This window comes from Sceloporus occidentalis, unplaced genomic scaffold (assembly GCF_023333645.1).
Source record: "Sceloporus occidentalis isolate IW3139 unplaced genomic scaffold, rSceOcc1.0.p SCAF_39, whole genome shotgun sequence".
Lineage (NCBI taxonomy): Eukaryota > Metazoa > Chordata > Lepidosauria > Squamata > Phrynosomatidae > Sceloporus > Sceloporus occidentalis.
The window spans coordinates 3,980,226-3,999,433 of record NW_028317019.1 but is presented as its reverse complement, the minus strand read 5'-3'; the positions used below and the strand labels follow the sequence as shown (position 1 = coordinate 3,999,433).

Sequence of the window (19,208 nt, the reverse complement as noted above, 5' to 3'; positions counted from 1 at the left end):
TTCTGGAGAGTCTAGAAGAGAGACTCAGTGGAACCAGACTCAGGAAGAGGGCTTTGGCTTACATCATTTCTTGAGTGATAGTATAGCCTGTGTGGCAGAGTTATTATTATTATTGAGTTAAAACCAGCCCTGTATATATGAAACAAAAGAAGACAGAGTAACAACTCCATCTCAAAGATAACTTTGCCTATTCTGTTTTAAAAATAAACTTACATTGTTGTTTAATCAGCCGCTTGGTCTGTGTTTTACAATTCATCCACACGACTGTCCTTCAAACACCCAAAGAAGTGTCAGGTCAAAATAGAAGAGAGGATTGTGAATCCTTACATCATCTATTAGAGATTTAAATCTGATTCTAGGTCTTTTCCTGCCCAGATGGACTTTTGCAGGTCCTTCTGCCATTCTAAAAATGGTTTGTCATTAAGAAGGATAGTATAGTCTGAAATGAAAATAGTAATGTAGGAAGTATGTTCATTTTAACTGCCCTGATCCTTCCCAAGAGGGATAGGTTGAGTTCAGTCCATCTATTGGGATCTTGGTTGATATCACCCCATATTTTCTTGTAGTTGCTTTTAAAGAGGTCTCGGTTTTTAGAGGTGAACTCAACACCTAGATATTTGATCCTTTTTTCTACTTTAAAGCCAGTCTCCTCTTGTAGATTTTCCTGATCCTTCTTTTGTTAAATCCATTGGTAAAATTTTTGTCTTATCCCTGTTAATCCGGAAACCCGAATGCTGTCCATATTCCTTTAATTTATGAAGTTGGGGATTAACACTTTCTATTGGGTCAGATAAGTATATCACCACGTTGTCTGCGTATAGTTTAAGTTTCAACTCTTCCTGTTTTATTTTCAGGCCTTTGGTCTTCTTATCTTCTTTAATGCTAGGACTCAGAGTCTCTAAAGTGGCCATAAATAACAAAGGTGAGAGGGGCATCTCTCTTATTATCCCCATGAATAATAAGTCTCAATGTTTGTTTTCTATAGATTGCATCTATCCAGCTTATAAAGTTATCTCCTAGAACCATGTTTCTTAAGGTTTCCAGCATGAAGTTCCAATTAACTTCATCAAACGCCTTTTCGGCCTCAAGAAAAATCATAGCTGCTTTTTACTCTGTTTTCTTCTCATAGAAGTCTATAATATCCAGTAAATTCCTCGTGTTGTTTCTAAGGTGCCTTTTTGGGAGGAAGCCCCTTTGGTCTCCGTTTATGATATTTTGTAGGGTTTTTAAAAATCTTTCTAAGACCATTGCACAGATTTTATCATCGTTGTTAAGGAGAGAAATCGGTCTGAAATTTTTGACCTCCAGCACTTCTTTACTTTCTTTAGGAATCAAAGGCGGGTTACATACCGCCATTTGGGACGTCCCCAGGACATCCCAGTTTAAAAAGCGGGCATCTCTTCTAGATGCCCCTACTCCTGTTACGGACTCTGTCTGTAACAAATGGCAGCGGCCGTTCCACACGGCCGCCGCCATCTTGACGTAGCGCTTATGACATTTTTGGACATTTTGGAGCTTCTTTTTTGCTCCGCAAGGGAGTCGCACAGTTTGGCTGCTGCGGCTCCCTCGCGGAGCAAACAACAGCGCCGGCAGACTGCCGCAAAGCGGCGGTCTGTAAAGCACCAAAGTCTCATTTAGTCTTCATATCAGTTCCTTAGGTTTATTCTTCAAAGACAATAAAATTGGATTGTGATCCAATAGGATTTTTGGTAAGGTTTCTACTGCTTCCACCATTGTGCCAATAGTTGGGGAAGTCAAGAACATATCTATTCTCCACCAGGATTGATGGGTGTTTGAAAAGAACGTGAATCCCTTAGACAGACCCTACTTCATTCTCCAGTATCTTCTAACGTGAAGGCTTCTTTTAATTCAAAGAAAGATTCCGGCAATTTCCCTTTCTTATATAAGTATATTTTGTTGTCTGCTTTTTTATCTATCTGCGGGCATATCACCCCACCCCAATCTCACATCATTAAGGTCCTATAGCAAATATGGTCTGGCATTTGTTTTTTCCGTTTTCCAAAAAACAGGCCATTATTTCCTAAGGGTACATAAACTCCCACCATTAGGATCCTTTGGTCTTGTAAAGTAACTTCTACACCAACCAAGTATCCTTTGGGGTCTGAGAATACCTCTTTAGATTCTCATTTATCCTTTGCATATATCACTACACCTTTTCCCCTCTTTTTTGAGGCTGCTATGTATTCTTTCCCCAATTTGGCATTTTTCAGGAATCTTATATCCTCTTCCTTTATATGGGTTTCCTGAACGCAAATTACATCAAGTCTCTGTTTCCCTCAATAATGGAAAAGTTTACCTTGGTTTTTTTGGGCTGTTGATTCCTTTAACATTTGATGATAGGATGTCCGTCTTTTCCCATTTCATCGTCATGTTCTCCATCTATATCATCCTCTCTTGTGTTTGGATCTGCTTTCCTAAGAAATTCTCCTTCTTCTCTTTCTTCTTCTAAGCTCTCTTCCTCCTTATCCTCTTCTCCTTTTCCGGGGTTGTTTATTTCTTCTTTCTGACTGACCTCTTTATTAAGTTCTTTTTCATTCTCATGTAGAACATTTATTTCTTTTTGTACCGAATTGATTTTGTATCTTTTTTGCTTGAATTTAAAAGATAGGCCCTGAGTTAGTTCCCATTTGTAGTAGATTATATTGCTGCGCAAAATCTTAGTCAGTGGTCCATATTCCTTCCTCTTCCTTAACACTTTCCCAGAGATATCTTTAAATAATAAAATTTCATTTTCTTCAGTTCTGAATCTTGTATGAAAGTGTTGTTGTAGAATTGCTTCTTTCATTTGAGTCCTAACAAAATAAATCATGATATCTCTGGGCAGTCTCTTCTGTTTTGCAACCCAGGAGCTTACTCTAAACATCTTGTCCACCTCAAGGAGAAAAGGTTCATTATCTAGGTCCATAAATTCAGCCAAGGCCAGTATTATCCTTTTATATATATCTTCTTCCTTCTGTTCGGGAAGACCTCTTATTCTAAGACATCTCTCCCTAAATCTTTGCTCTAATTTAATTCTTTCTGCTGTATCTTCAATATGTTCTTTTGTTAATCTCTCTATCTCTTTTCCCATTTTTTTTTATTCTTCCTCCAGGAATGTCACTCATTCCCTGGTTTGTGATAATTCTGATGTTTTCTTTTCCAGAGAGTATTTATGTTAAGCAACAGGGTGGACATTAAACCAACAGAATCCCCAGACTTTCCCTAGTCTTTAAGCTGAGGCAAATACATTCGATGTGGTCCATCTTACAGAAAGGGATCCTGGCCAAAGCAAGATTGTCTTTATGGACCAAAGCAACGTCCCTTTACCTGCTCAAAGACTGAGAACCCGGCTGGTAAGGCCTGATCCCAGGTGGCTGAGCTATCATCACCCAGCCTGGTCTCCATGAAACAATCCAGCTCAGCCTCTTCGTCCAGTAGGAGATCTTGGACTATCTGCGGTGTATTTTTGACTGACCTGGCATTACACAAGAGCAGGGAAAGGTTCTGTGGCTGGTTTGGTATGCTCTCCAGCTCTTTTGGGATAACAGAGAGAATGGAAGGGGAGAGAGAGATTTGTCAGGGTCCTAATTGCAGCCCATCTTGCAACAGAAAAGGCAGTACTTTGAAAAAGGAACAGCTTTTATTGAAAAAGAAGATACATGCAATAGAAGTGACTTTTTTGGTCAGGAATGAAAGAAAGTATGTATATACATTTCACTTTTATAACCATATCAATTAACCCCATCCTATAACCAATAAAGCTAATTAATTAGATAGCCCTTCATCCGGGATTCTGGCAGTATTTCTAAAAACAATTAAGCTCTCATGTGCCTTATCTCAACCACTGCACCTGTGGCCTTGGACCACAGAACTCAGCGACACAATAGTTTTAATTAACATTATGGCTTAACAATATATATATGAAACCCCATCAATCCCAATATAATATGATACCATATGAAAATATAATAAGCATAAACCCATGACAACATATTACAATATAATAAATAATAAATAAAATTTTTATTTATACCCCGCCCTTCCGAATGATCAGGGCGGCTAACAAAATGCACCGAAGCGCAGACAGAATACAGAATTAAAAACATACACAACAATATCAATCCATAAAAACAATAAAAAACCCCATTAGCCCAACCTCACGGCCACGAGAGAGGAGGGAGGCCCACAGGATGTGTTTAGTCGGGGAATGCCTGATTAAATAGGAAGGTTTTGAGGCCCTTCCTAAATTGGGCCAGGGTGGTGGATGAGCGGAGCTCCGTGGGCAGCGTGTTCCAGAGGGCTGGGGCAGCTATGGAAAAAGATCTTCTGGCCGTAGCAGCCAACCTAGCCCCAGGCACCTTCAGGAGTTGCTGCCCAGATGTTCTGAGGGTGCGAGGCGGAATGTACGGGGAGAGGCGGTCCTTCAGGAATCCTGGACCCAAGCCATTTAGGGCTTTATAGGTAATAACCAACGCCTTATAATGTGCTCGGAAGCGGATGGGCAGCCAATGGAGATCTTTAAGCACGGGTGTTATATGGCTGGTCCTGGGGGCACCAGTGACCAGCTGTGCTGCCATGTTCTGCACCAATTGCAGCTTCCGAGTTAGGTATAAGGGTTGCCCCATGTAGAGTACATTACAGAAGTCCAGTCTCGAAGTTACCAGAGCGTGTACAACAGTTTCAAGGTCCCTCTGGGCCAGGTATGGGCGCAGCTGACGAATCAGCCGAAGCTGATGACAGGTACTCTTGACTGTCGCATTCACCTGAGCAGTCAGGTGAAGGGAAGAGTCAAGGAGCACCCCCAGACTGCGCACGGAGTCCTTCACGGGGAGCGTGACCCCATTCAGGACAGGTGGAACCACCGTCATTCCTGGACCAGGGGAACCTATCACTAGTACCTCCGTCTTCTCTGGATTAAGCTTGAGTCGGTTTTCCCTCATCCAGCCCATTACTGACTCCAGACAGGCCACAAGAGAAGAGACGCCATCCCCGGTCACTGCATCAGTCGGAGACATAGAGAAAATAATTTGGGTGTCATCAGCGTATTGATAACCCCGCGCCCCATGTCTCCGGATGATCTCTCCCAGCGGTTTCATGTAAATGTTAAATAGCATGGGGGACAGAATGGCTCCTTGAGGGACCCCAGTTTTAAGGGCCCGCTCACTGGAGCACACGTCCCCCAGCTGCACCATCTGGGACCTCCCAGAGAGGTAGGAGCGGAACCACTGGAGCGCAGTGCCTCCGATTCCCACCTCAGCCAGGCGCCCCAGAAGGATACCATGGTCTATGGTATCGAAAGCCGCTGAGATGTCCAAGAGCACCAACAGGGACACGCTTCCCCTGTCAATGCCCAGACGGAGATCATCGACCAAGGCGACCATGGCCGTCTCAACCCCGTGACCCGCCCGGAAGCCAGTTTGAAATGGGTCCAGATAATCCGTTTCATTCAAGACCACCTGAAGCTGGATCGCAACCGCCCTCTCAATCACCTTCCCCAAGAATGGTAGCAGCGACACCGGCCGATAATTATTATGAACCAGGGGGTCAAGGGAGGGCTTTTTTAGGATCGGTCTTACTATGGCCGATTTAAGATCCGATGGAAATCGCCCATCCCTGAAAGATGTATTAATTATCCGGCGTAACAAGAGTGTCACCGCCGGTCCCCCCTGGGCCGCTAACCATGAGGGACAGGGATCAAGAGAGCAGGTTGTTTTCCGAACACTTCCGAGGATCTTGTCCACATCCTCGGTACTCACCGACTCAAACTGATCCAGAATAACACAGTTCACGGAGGCTCCGGACACTTCTACCCTAGGTTCTGCGATAATGTCGGCGTTCAGACCTTCGCTTATACGAGAAGTTTTATCCACGAAAAAGTCATTAAACAAGTCACAGCAGGCCTTAGAAGGTTCAAGGATCTGGTTCAGGGCGGGAGGGAGCTGAGTTAGCTCCCTGACCACCCTGAACAACTCTGCTGGACGTGACTCCGCGGACGCAATGCGAGCACCATAGAACGAATTCTTTGTTGCTCGTATTGCCTCTCCATAGTCCTCTAAGAGTCGGTCTAGGAGAGTCTTGTCGCTTAAGCGAAGGTGTTTCCGCCAACGGTACTCTAGCCGTCGCAGAGCCCGCTTCCTCGCCCGGAGATCTTCCGTATACCAGGGCTTGCGTTTGGAAGCGGGCCTGAGAGGGCGCTTGGGAGCGATTCTGTGTATAGCCCCAGAAAGACCGGCATTCCAGATGCCAGTAAGGGCATCAACAGAGTCGTCGTCATTTCCAACCGTGAGCCCCTCTAAGGCTTCTTGGAACCTCTCAGGTTCCATCAGCCTTCGAGGGTGGACCATCCTAATTGGTCCACCACCCCCAGGGGGGATCTGGGTAGAAGCCTTGATTATCACCTCTACCAGGAAATGATCCGTCCATGACAAGGGGGAAATATCAGCTATTTCCACCCACGGATTTTCCGCCTCCGAGCAGAAGACCAAATCGAGGGTATTACCCGCACAGTGCGTAGGACCCTGTATCAGCTGGGACAGGCCCATGGCCGCCATGGTCTCCATGAATTCCCGAGCCGCACCAGATGGAACAGAGCTGGCTGTGAGGGAGATGTTGAAGTCACCCAGGACAAGAAGCCTGGGCGCCTCCAACATCAGCTCAGCAACCAGCTGTGTCAGCTCGTTAAGGGAGTCCGCTAATGCACGGGGTGGCCGGTACACTAACAGAATCCCTAGACTGTCCCTAGCCTTTAGGGTCAGGTAAATACACTCGATGTAGGTGGTCTGTCGGAGGTGGTTCCTGGTGAGGGACACGGTGTTCCTATGTACCAAGGCCACACACACCCCCCGCCCACCTAACCTGCGCTGGTCCTTCACCGAGAACCCGGCAGGCAGGGCCTGAGCCCACACAGCATCCCCTTCAGGCCCCAGCCAGGTCTCGGTAATGCAAGCCAGGTCACACTTAGAGTCCTCCAGGAGATCATGGAGGATGTGGGTCTTGTTATTAATAGACCTGGCATTGCACAGGAGCAGCGACAGGGTTTGTGGCACGGCTGGAATGACCCTCAGGTCCTTCAGGTTGGGAGGGGGACAGGAAGGCGAGATAGGTATGACGCATCTATCCCGTCTTCCCCTGAAACGGAAGTCCCTTCTCCCACCGCCATACCTCCCCCTGCCCTGCACAACCTCAATTGGGGCTCCGCCCACCAAGGTGTTGTCCCCGGCCCAGGCATCCCCCGCATCCCTATCCCTCCCCCACCCTCCTATGGCTGTTAATGGAGCAGGGGCTAGCCACTGTAGGCATCCCCTGCTCCTAAGGCTATTCTAGCCTCCTGCACCCGCTGAGGCTGCGCAACTGCGCAGATGCGCAGCGGTGGAATTCCCAAAGTCCGTAGGCGGCACTTCCGGGGGCGATGCGCAGCTGCGCACCTCGAAAGACCCCGGGAGGAGGCCGTCCGGCGAGGGCACAGTCCCAGCAGCAGCAGCGTCGGCGGCGTCGGTGGCACCTAGTGCGAGGAGGGAGAGGGGGGCGTGTCCGGGTGGGCCGGTTTCCCGGCTTTTGTACCCGCTGCTCTCACCAACGGGCTCCACCCAGACTTCCCCCAGGTGTGTTAAAGGGCCCCCGCTCGCACCTGGCCGCCAAACGTCAAGGCCGGGGCGAGCCCAGAGTCTTAAAGGGTCCCTGGCCACGGAGTTCCCAAAGTCCGTAGGCGGCACTCCCGGGGGCGATGCGCAGCTGCGCACCTCGAAAGACCCCGGGAGGAGGCCGTCCGGCGAGGGCACAGTCCCAGCAGCAGCAGCGTCGGCGGCGTCGGTGGCACCTAGTGCGAGGAGGCAGAGGGGGGCGTGTCCGGGTGGGCCGGTTTCCCGGCTTTTGTACCCGCTGCTCTCACCAACGGGCTCCACCCAGACTTCCCCCAGGTGTGTTAAAGGGCCCCCGCTCGCACCTGGCCGCCAAACGCCAAGGCCGGGGCGAGCCCAGAGTCTTAAAGGGTCCCTGGCCACGGAGTTCCCAAAGTCCGTAGGCGGCACTCCCGGGGGCGATGCGCAGCTGCGCACCTCGAAAGACCCCGGGAGGAGGCCGTCCGGCGAGGGCACAGTCCCAGCAGCAGCAGCGTCGGCGGCGTCGGTGGCACCTAGTGCGAGGAGGCAGAGGGGGGCGTTATACCAATAACTCTCTATGTTCCCCCTCCTTTTACAGAGACCAGTCTTTTAAACTCCAGCCTCTGTTAGAAGGGTGATTCCCACACATTCCAATCCTAGCAAACAAGAACATACTTTAGCCATGATCTCTCTACCTCTTTCTAGTATCTTCTATTGAAGCACATATTCAAACATATTATTTCAACCCACCATAAATCCCATTTATCTTAACTCTAATTTAATCCTAAACCCTTATGGCATGAATCCCTAAATTAATAAATGCATGAATAAAGGGATTCGTGACATATAGCAACCTCAGGCTGGTGCTCCTTGCCTGCAGCAATGAGATGGGACCATTGTGAATTTAGGCTAATGCTACTTACCTGAACGTTTGAGACTTGACCATTGCAACCTGAGGCTGATGCTTCTTGCCTGAAGGATTGAAACTGGCCCATTGTGATCTCAGGCTGATTCTCGTTGCCTGAGAGACTGAGTCTGGCCTATTGTGACTTCAGTCTGATGCTCCTTGGATGAAGGATTGAGACGGTACTATTGTGACTTCAGTCTGAGCAGGTGCCTTCTTCAGAGGAACTAGGGCCAAGCCCAAGACTGGGAAACCCCCTGAAGCTCACAGCACCCAGGCCACCACTGGAGGATTTGGGTTTCCGGCCCCAGACTGGGGAAAGGAAGGCCGTCGGGAGGCAGAGTGACAGCCTGGGACCTGGCAGTGGGGGAGTCGCTTGATAGCCGCCCCAGCACAGAAGAACCCCAGGTAGACGTTTATCGAATGGAGGAAGACATCAAGGAATTAAAAGACCTTATGAAGTGGATGGTGTCCAAGTTAAAGATGTAAGAGAAATGTGTGAGTTCTGACTTAAACCCAGAGCTGAAGAACCAAAGAACCAAGGAATGGTGTTTTAAAACAAGCTAAAGAACTAAACAAGATGGTTCCGCGCAGAGCATTGATGTGAAGGAGGGATTTGGCAACTGAGATGAGGAAAGGCTGAGGAATTTGGAAGCTGAAGCCGGGTGCTGTTCAGGTGTGTCGAACTATGACCGGGAAGGTGCCTTTTCTCCTGAGTCACAATAAAGAGGAACTGACAGGACAATGGACTAATTTGAACAGAACAACCTGCCTTTGAACAGCTGTCTCCTCCCGAAAAGAAGAAGTTGAGTAATGGGCGGCAATATTGCAAGACTTCAGCAACCAAAAGCCAGAGAGAAGAAAAGTATAAGGAGCCTTGGCTTTCACCCTAATTTTGTGGGCACCAAATGCGCAGCAATGATGTCATCCCCAGCCTTCGAGGACAACTGATCAATGTCCGGCGGAAGGAAAGTGTGTGAGAGTATTGTATGAATGTGTGAGTGAATGAAAGACCTCTTGATAATCAATGTTTGTATTATGTTTGTGATTTAATAAATGTTACATGTATTATGTTTAAACTCAAATTTTGGTGTCTCACTATCTGTGTTATCCCTTCTCTGAATCAGTCCACAGAAAGAGACATTTTCATTACACGCTCTCAGGTTAAACAGGTTGCCCTTACAAACTTGGGCATAACAAAGATGTGGAGGAGGAAGACGTCAGAGGCAAACTGAGGGCACCTGATGCTCCTTGCCTGAAGCATTGAGACTGTCCCATTGTGACTTCAGTCTGATGCTCCTTGCCTGAAGCATTGAGACTGTCCCATTGTGACTTCAGTCTGATGCTCCTTGCCTGAAGCATTGAGACTGTCCCATTGTGACTTCAGTCTGATGCTCCTTGCCTGAAGCATTGAGACTGTCCCATTGTGACTTCAGTCTGATGCTCCTTGCCTGAAGCATTGAGACTGTCCCATTGTGACTTCAGTCTGATGCTCTTTGCCAGAAGCATTGAGACTGTCCCATTGTGACTTCAGTCTGATGCTCCTTGCGTGAAGCATTGAGACTGTCCCATTGTGACTTCAGTCTGATGCTCCTTGCCTGAAGCATTGAGACTGTCCCATTGTGACTTCAGTCTGATGCTCCTTGCCTGAAGCATTGAGACTGTCCCATAGTGACTTCAGTCTGATGCTCTTTGCCTGAAGCATTGAGACTGTCCCATTGTGACTTCAGTCTGATGCTCCTTGCCTGAAGCATTGAGACTGTCCCATTGTGACTTCAGTCTGATGCTCCTTGCCTGAAGCATTGAGACTGTCCCATTGTGACTTCAGTCTGATGCTCTTTGCCTGAAGCATTGAGACTGTCCCATTGTGACTTCAGTCTGATGCTCCTTGCCTGAAGCATTGAGACTGTCCCATTGTGACTTCAGTCTGATGCTCCTTGCCTGAAGCTTTGAGACTGTCCCATTGTGACTTCAGTCTGATGCTCCTTGCCTGAAGCATTGAGACTGTCCCATTGCGGTTTCCAAATCATTCACCATTTTAGTCACCCTCCTTTGGATGTGCTCCAGTTTCTCAACATCCTTTTTGAATTGGGACACCCAAACTGGACACAATATTCCAGGTAAGGCCTGACCAGAGCAGAATAGAGTGTCACTATTACTTCCCTTGATCTAGAGCCCATACTTCTATTGATACAGCCTTAAATCACATTAGCATTTTTAGCTGCTGCATTGCACTGTTGACTCATGTTCAACTTGTGCCTACTTGATTCTTAGATCCCTTTCACACGTAGTTTCATTCAGCCAGGTGTCCCACATCCTATATCTGTGCATTTCATTTTTCCTCCCTTAATGCAGTACCTTACATTTCTCGGTGTTGAATTTCATTTTGTTAGGTTTGGACCAGCTTCTTAGTCTATTCAGGTCATTTTGAATTTTGATCCTGTCCTCTGGGGTATTAGCTACTCCTCCTAATTTGGTGTCATCTGCAAATTTGATAAGCATGTCCCCAATTCTGTCCTCCAAGTCATTGATAAAGATGTTGAATAGCATATAAAACAAAAACATGAAACAAGTTAGACAAGGCAACTGTTACATGGATTTGTAACTGATTGACCGGCCGAACCCAAAGGGTGCTCAAGAATGACTCCTTTTCATCCTGGAGAGAAGTGACCAGTGGGGTTCTGTCCGGGGCCCAGTGCTTGTTTAATTTGGTTAACTGCTATTAGTGAATTGCCAAGAGTGGCCACCAGGTGGCGCTCCAGAGTAGAAGTTGGTGAGAAGCCCAAAGAGGCTGCAGTGCCCTGAGTATCCACAAGAGGGCAGCGTTGTATTAGGAATGTTCTTTATTGATTAAAACATTAGTCTATGGGGACTAATGTGATTTTCCATTGGCTCCCCATTCCTGAGGGGGTGTGGCCTCCTTCCCATTACCTGGACTTTCCTCCACTCCCATTGGCTGCCTATTCCCCACGAAAGGTTTCAGCCTTATCCCAGCAACAATGGAGCGAACAACGCACCCCCCTGGTTGCCCTGAAAGTGAAAGGAGCACCGGAAGGAAATGGGGGGAATTGCAGCGCTGCATCATGGGAAATTTGCAACCGGGGGGTTTGCGGTGGTGAAACAGAGCAGAAGCGAAGCTGCATTCCACACCAGACCAATTCGGAGTGGAATCGGAGTGAGCTTGGAAGCGATTTCTGTGCATTCGCTTGTTACCAATTTCAGCAAAATGAGGGGTCACTTTGGAATCACTTCGGAAGCCCCACGGAAGGAGCCCCATAGAAAGGAATCGCGTGTGATAACACAAAACGTTGTCGCCTGAATTCGCATCATTGGACCCGCAGTGGCTTCGGATCTGAGCTGCATAGAGCTGCAAAAACCTCTGTGTGATAAACACAGTCTTTGAGATTTCACAAGGCTCTGTGGTTTTGGGAACAAGACACTAATTATCATAATTGTTGTTGATAATAATAATAATAATAATAATAATCTCATTCTCCCTCATAAAGGGACACAACTGGAATTACAAGTTTAAGACAATAAACTCTCTTTCCCTGGAGTTTGCACCCATTGCTCCGTCTCCCGGTCTCCTCCGCTGGGAGGAGGGAGAGCGTGGAATTCTGGGAAACGCTGGCGGTTGGCTTGGAGCCTGAATAGGGTTCTAGAAGGCTGGTGGCTTTGACCGTTGGCTGCTTAGGAAGAAGAAGAGCTCCTTCTGGGATTCCTTGGCAGGGAAGGCAAGGTGGGGGCCTTGAGATGGCGATGGGGGACCCCCAAATTTGGTTCCTCTGTGAAAAGGATGGCTAAAGGGAAGAGCCCCCATTTTGGAGCCAAGGATGGGGGTCTGGAGGGTCTTCTGTAGGGAGGCAGCCTTTGGGGGCTGGAAGCAAGGAAGCCCCCCTCCTCCTCCCCTCTTCTCCAGCTGCCAGGCCTCCTCTCCTCTCTTGGGAGTTTCTGTGGGGCCCTGAGAATTTGGAGAGGGATCCAAGAGAATCAAAGTCAGGCTGGGACCAAATAACCTCAGAATATGATCAAGACTGCAAGGTTCTTTCTGAAGAAGGAGTGGCAAACTAGGAGAGGCTGCAGCTGTTTGCTTTTGCCTGAGCTTCTGGGAAGGGCCCCTCTTCTCTTTTCTCCTTGGCTGTCTTCATGGAGGGCAGACTCCTTTTGCCCTTTGGACTCAGTTTGCAGCAATGGCAGTGAGCTCAAGAGAAGGGGAGAAATGGCAGCAGGAGGAGGAAACTGTGGCCTTTGAAGCGCAGCTGAAAAGGTGGGAGGGCAGAGGAAGAACCAGGGGAGGGTCCCTGCCAAACTGGGAGAGATGGAGGGTATGCAGAAGGAGCTGGGCCTGGAAATGGAGGAGGAGAAGGGGGCTTGCAAAATGACCTCCATGGATGAGGAAGTTGCCCAAGCCCATGGCATACAATGGTCCAGTGAAATGATGTCCATGATATAGGAGCCAGTGTGTCCTAGTGGTTTGAGCATAGTGGAACTACAACTCTGGAGATCAGTGTTTGAATCCCATCTCCAACATAGAAACTCTCTGGGTGACTGGGCAAGCCACACTCTCTCAGCCTTAGGGGAAGGCAATGGGAAACATTAAATATAGACATTTAAATATTGCAATTGCTATGGTTGTTGTTATTGCTGTCTATCTATACATTATGATTTTATGTAGATTATTGGAAGAAAAAATTTAAAAATAGACCCATTAAAATCAATCAGACCCATGAGTCCTACCCAGCCCTCCTCCTATTGACATCTTTGGAGTGATGAAGGCTGGGGCCAACCCTAGGACTCCAATCTTAGCCCCATTTTCTGGAAATTAAGGGGATGTACAGGCCGCCCCTTTTAGCGCCAGATCAGGGCCACGACAAACACGCTACTTTTTGCAGCTCCTTTTTCCACTATGATAAAGCTACGCTGTGGCCCTGATGTGGCCTTTCCGTGGGGCAAAAAGGAGCTCCTTTCTGCGCCAGGGAAAAAGTGCCATATCTGCCAATGGTGTGGCTTTTCTCCACTCCTTTTCTGCATCATCAGGATGTAGCGCCAGAAGAACACCGTGAAGTCACCTGTGATATGGTGCAATGTGCAGCATCACACATGCGGGAAGAGTCAGGGAGTGCGCTGTGCAGACTCCATCTTCGCCCTGATGCCAGCCAACGATGCTGGTCTCTACGCCCCGAAAGGCCCAGTGAACTGTCTTAGTCTTTCAGTATTCACAATATTCTCTCTCTGAGGGTTTGGAGGCAAGACTAATAATAGTAATAATAATAATATCAATAATTAATATCCTGCTTTCCAATGGATATATTTTGAATTTTAGGGAAGGTTCAGGTTTGATTTGCCCTTAGTGCTGTTGAATTGTATTTTCTGTGGTCCATGACAGATTGCATAAATGTGTGCACATAAAAACACTTTGTATTTTCTGCAGGTGTGGAAAGAACCAAGATGCTTCCAAAGGAAGGGAGAGAAGAGAAAGGACCCTCAATTCCTCCTTTGTGGAAGAAACTGGAGGAAAGAAGACCTCCAGACAGGTTAGTGTCCAGACCTCCTTTTTTGTGGTGGAACCATTGGGAATTTGACTGACTAGGATGCAATGGGGCTGTTATTTACAATCCTTTGTCTTTCAGCGAAGGGTGCTTTCTACTGCAGATCACCTTTTGAGATGTGGCAGTCTTCTTCACAGAGGAGGAATGGCCACTCTTGAGTCCAAAGCAGGAATTTCTGTACAAAGAGGTGATGATGGAAACCTATGAAAATATGTCCTCTGTGGGTAAGGACCCATTGCCCTTCCTATAGAATGGGGGCAAGTGCTCTAGAACACTACATTGCATGCAACACTGGTCCGAATTCAATTTTTATAGCAACATCCTGTGAAATCATGGAATTTGTAGTCTGTAGTTTCTAGAACTGCCCACATTACACCGGATCTTAAATCCCTCCATTGGCTGCCCATTAGTGTCTGGGCAAGATACAAGGTGTTGGCTGTAACCTTTAAAGCCCTACATGGCTTGGGTCCAGACTACTTGCAGGAGTGCCTTCTTCCACACAATACTCCCTGCACTAGAAAAAGTCTCCTAAAGCCTAAGAAAAGTAGATTGGCTACAAAAACCCAGAGGACCTTTTATTCTGCCACTCCTAGTCTTTGGAATGACCTGCCAGAAGAGATCCATCACATCTCCACCTTAAAAGCCTTTAAAAAGGCTGTTAAGATACATCTCTTTCAGCAGGCCTTTCCAGATTAGGGCTTTTCACTGTCACTGACACTTTTATTGCTACCAATACCTTGGCTTCCTTGCATAGATAGAGGTTCTCCCCTCAGCCTCTCCACCCTCATTTTAGCCCATTTTTCCTTTTTCTTATCTGTATTGTAATTTATCTTACTTAGAGCCGATATAGACAGGCCAAAATAAAGCTGCTTCTGGTCACTTTGGAGGTATGCTATTTAAATGATGCATGTGTCCTAAGAGGCCAGAAGCCATGACAAAGCCACACTACAATCCTAAGGACTGGAGCGCAGCTTTGGTGCAGCTTCTGGCCTCTTAAAATGCATGTGTCATCTGAACAGTAATAATAATAATACGAAGAAGAACAAAAATAAGAACAAGTGTGATGTATGTTTGAATTGTAATTTTATTGATTGTATGGTGGAATTTGAAGATTATTTACAGTTTGACCTCAGTATCGGCTGAGGTTTGGTTTCAGGACCCCATGAAGTAACCAAAATCCGTGGATGTTAAGTCCTATTACAAACAATGGGGTTGTAGTATGATGTGCCTTACATAAAATGGCAAAATCAGGGTTGGCTTTTGGGGGATATATTGAGATGCAGAATCTGTGGATCCTGAGAGATGACTGTGAAATGTTAAAAAGCAGTTGAAATCATCCCATTAAGAGAAATGTAACCCATGTCATTGGACTCATGGAGAAGTGGTCAGATGGAACCAAGGAGAATGTGTTTCTTTGGTTGGTTTCCTTGGAAAGAATTGGGAATCTTGGCCAAGGTGGGAGTTGAGTCCGTTGAGGCTGAGAGAAGGAGGAGAGACCTCAGGAGAAGAGCATTTCTCTGGGTTAGTTTGCCTGTTTCCTATTTTATGTTAGTGTTTTGAGTACTGTCTTCCTTACAGTGGAACCTACTCCTGCTTTGTGAAGGCATCACAAGTTGGACTGGTTGATCTCACCTGAAAGCATCCTTCTGGAGGTCTTTAAGCAGAGGCTGGATGACCATCTGTCAGGGATGCTTTGATTTGGATTTCCTGCATCGTAGGGGGTTGGACTGGATGGCCCTAGTGGTCTCTTCCAACTCTACGATTCTATGATTCTATGATTCTTATTCATTCATTCCTATTGTACCTTCTTTTAACTGTATGGTTGTGTTATTTATTACATTTCATCCCATCTTTCTCCCATGGGTGGGTCTCAAGGTGGCTTAGAATACAAAATGTAGAATGAACAAAAGCATCTTTGGGTCTCCATTAGTCCAAAATGACTTGGAGACACACCAGCACCACCAGCAGCAGAACCACAACAAGGCAATGTCACACCTTCTTCCCCTCCTTTCTTTCATTGGTCAGATCCCTGATTTTGTCACATCCCTAACTTTGCTTTAGGACTAATCTGCCCAATTTTCTTCTTTCACTGGCCAAAGACAGTGAGGCCAAAGTTGGAGATAAAGGGAACCCACCACAGGGCCCTGTCTACGTTGCAGCTGGGAGTGAGCCCATAGCCATTGCGGAACAGGAGGAAGAAGAGGAGGAAGAGTATATAACCAGGAAACATTTGACGTTGTACGTTTTCTGCCACTCTTATCATGCTGAAAACATGCAGAAAAGAGTATCCATTGAACTCTTCTCCTGCATCACATTTTAGATGAGCTGATTTTCCTCTTTATTTAGCTGTCCAAAGCAATAGGCAAGTTAAAAAAATTCCTCCCCCCTTCCCTCCCACCCTTCACTTTCACATGGCTCCTCTCTGTTTGTTCCCCTCTTCAGTGCGAAGAGAAGATGCAGCCAGTCAGGAAGGCCATACAAGATCTGGACAACCCAGGCAAGGGGCACTTGGTGGAAGAACTGGAGAATCTTATGCTCAGCTGTCTGTTGAGATAGGCGACCACATCGGCGAGTGCTTGAAAGCTTATTCCAACAAGCAGGAAACTATACTTTGGCGAAGGTAAGCCTCAGCTACTTTCCTGTCAGGCCTTTTACCATGGAATCCAATGACCCCGACGGAAAACCCAGGACAGGGCTATAGAAAGGGAGCTTGTTTGGCTCTCGGTGGCTCCCCTTGAGGTCCAATGGACACGGCAGATTGCAGTCTGGAACATAGTTGAATGCAGGAGCAATCATGGGTCTTGGCTTCCATGTCGACCTGTTCTCAGTTTTAATACCCTCTAAGATGCTGAGTTTGAGGGATATGGTTCAGCACCGTCAATAGTTGCCTTAAAATCTGAGACTGCGCATTCGCACATACATCCAAAGGCCCCTTTTGATCATGTGCAGGGATCACCAGGGCCTTACTGCTGCTGCTGATTACTCCACTGGCAGCCTTTGAGGGAAGGGAAGGAGCGCGCCGGGGGTTCAGCAGCCTCCCCTTCCTTCCTTCCTTCTTCCTCCCTCCTTTCCTTCTTTTGAGGAGATTTTGAAGAGGCCACAGTGGTGCCCAGGAAAGGCAGGAAAGGAAGACTCTGCTTTGGAAATAGCTTCTCTATGTATACTGTATGTATATAGATATAGATATATATAGATGTATGTGTGTTTGCCTCTGCTGTTCTTATGGCTGGGAATGTTGCTGAGGACTGAGGGGAGAAGAAAGGGTCAGTTTTGTGCAAATTCACAACTTCTGTGCATCAAAGAGTCCAATGTGTTGAAATAACAAAGACCTTTATTGAAAACACAGCCAGAAATTCAGTGTTTAAGCCAGAACTGCCCTCCCCAAGCCAAAGAATATACTGAAACTCCAAAACCTAAAACTCCACCTTCTAACAAACCTAGCCCCCACCTACAATTACCATCATCTATCCCCCACTATTAACCAGCCCCACTTTGCCATCCTTCTCACACGCACAATCTCTCCCCGCCCCAGACATTCGAAGAAGCTAGTTCCCTTTGTGTTACTACCGGTCCCCAACTTTCTTCAGCCAACATCCCACAAATTCTGAATGCTATCATTGCTATTCTAGCTAGCTGCAATAAATCCCAGTCCCCCATCTAACTAACCTAAACCACAGCCCATAATCCCCAGCCAAATTTATAACCCAAAGTGATTATCTATACTAGTAGCAATGAAAACCTAAACTTAACAAAATATAACATAAACAGACATATGGACATAAAAACCGTACAAATAAAATCATGAGGGCCTTTTCTTAGCACTGCTGGATTGAAAAAAGATTTTTGTATTCCTTCTTTACAAAAATAAAGTTCATTCACTGCTAGGATTTGTGTGGCTTCTCTCCTGTGTGGATTCTCTGGTGTGTCAGTAGGTTTGATTGCTGAGAAAAACAGTTCCCACAATGCTGGCATTTGTAAGGCTTCTCTCCTGTGTGGATTCTCTGGTGTGTCAGTAGGTGGGACTGCCGAGAAAAACAGTTCCCACAATGCTGGCATTTGTATGGCTTTTCTCCTGAGTGGATTCTCTGGTGTGTCAGTAGGTGGGACTGCTGAGAAAAACAGTTCCCACAATGCTGGCATTTGTAGGGCTTTTCTCCTGAGTGGATTCTCTGGTGTGTCAGTAGGTGAGACTGCCGAGAAAAACAGTTCCCACAATGCTGGCATTTGTAAGGCTTCTCTCCTGTGTGGATTCTCTGGTGTGTCAGTAGGGTTGACTGCCAAGAAAAACAGTTCCCACAATGCTGGCATTTGTATGGCTTCTCTCCTGTGTGGATTCTCTGGTGTGTCAGTAGGGTTGACTGCTGAGAAAAACACTTCCCACAATGCTGGCATTTGTAAGGCTTCTCTCCTGAGTGGATTCTCTGGTGTGTCAGTAGGTGAGACTGCCGAGAAAAACAGTTCCCACAATGCTGGCATTTGTAAGGCTTCTCTCCTGAGTGGATTCTCTGGTGTGTCAGTAGGGTTGACTGCTGAGAAAAACACTTCCCACAATGCTGGCATTTGTAAGGCTTCTCTCCTGAGTGGATTCTCTGGTGTGTCAGTAGGTGAGACTGCCGAGAAAAACAGTTCCCACAATGCTGGCATTTGTAAGGCTTCTCTCCTGAGTGGATTCTCTGGTGTGTCAGTAGGGTTGACTGCTGAGGAAAACAGTTCCCACAATGCTGGCATTTGTATGGCTTCTCTCCTGAGTGGATTCTCTGGTGTCTCAGTAGGTGAGACTGCCGAGAAAAACAGTTCCCACAATGCTGGCATTTGTATGGCTTCTCTCCAGTGTGGACTCTTTGATGCATGACAAGGATAGACTTGTACGTAAAATGTTTCCCACAATTCTGGCAGTTGTATGGCTTCTCTGATGTGTGGACTCTCTCATGACTGACAAGTTCTTCTGTAAAGAAGAATAATGACAGATAATACTGAAATTTAGAGTTAAGAGAGGAAAGTGTTAGCCCAACATTTAGCCCTACGTTCACGCCTCCCTATTTGAGATTAAATTAATAGAGTTGGAGTGGGTGACCTGAGCATGATTCTGGTGCAGGTGCCCCAAATCCATGAAATGATTATATCCTTACTCAGAGGAGCTGGCAAAGAGGAGATTGT

At 46.8% G+C, this 19,208-nt stretch overlaps 1 protein-coding gene across 1 annotated transcript; it reads right to left on the bottom strand.

Moving 5' to 3' along the window:
- Positions 1-17,932: 17,932 nt before the first annotated feature.
- Positions 17,933-18,937, bottom strand: LOC149290439 (uncharacterized; the record flags this gene model as incomplete). Its single annotated transcript, XM_089489331.1, has 1 exon — positions 17,933-18,937. A coding segment is annotated over one exon (1,005 nt), but the record flags the coding sequence as incomplete, so codon positions are not given.
- Between the last annotated feature and the right edge of the window lie 271 nt (positions 18,938-19,208).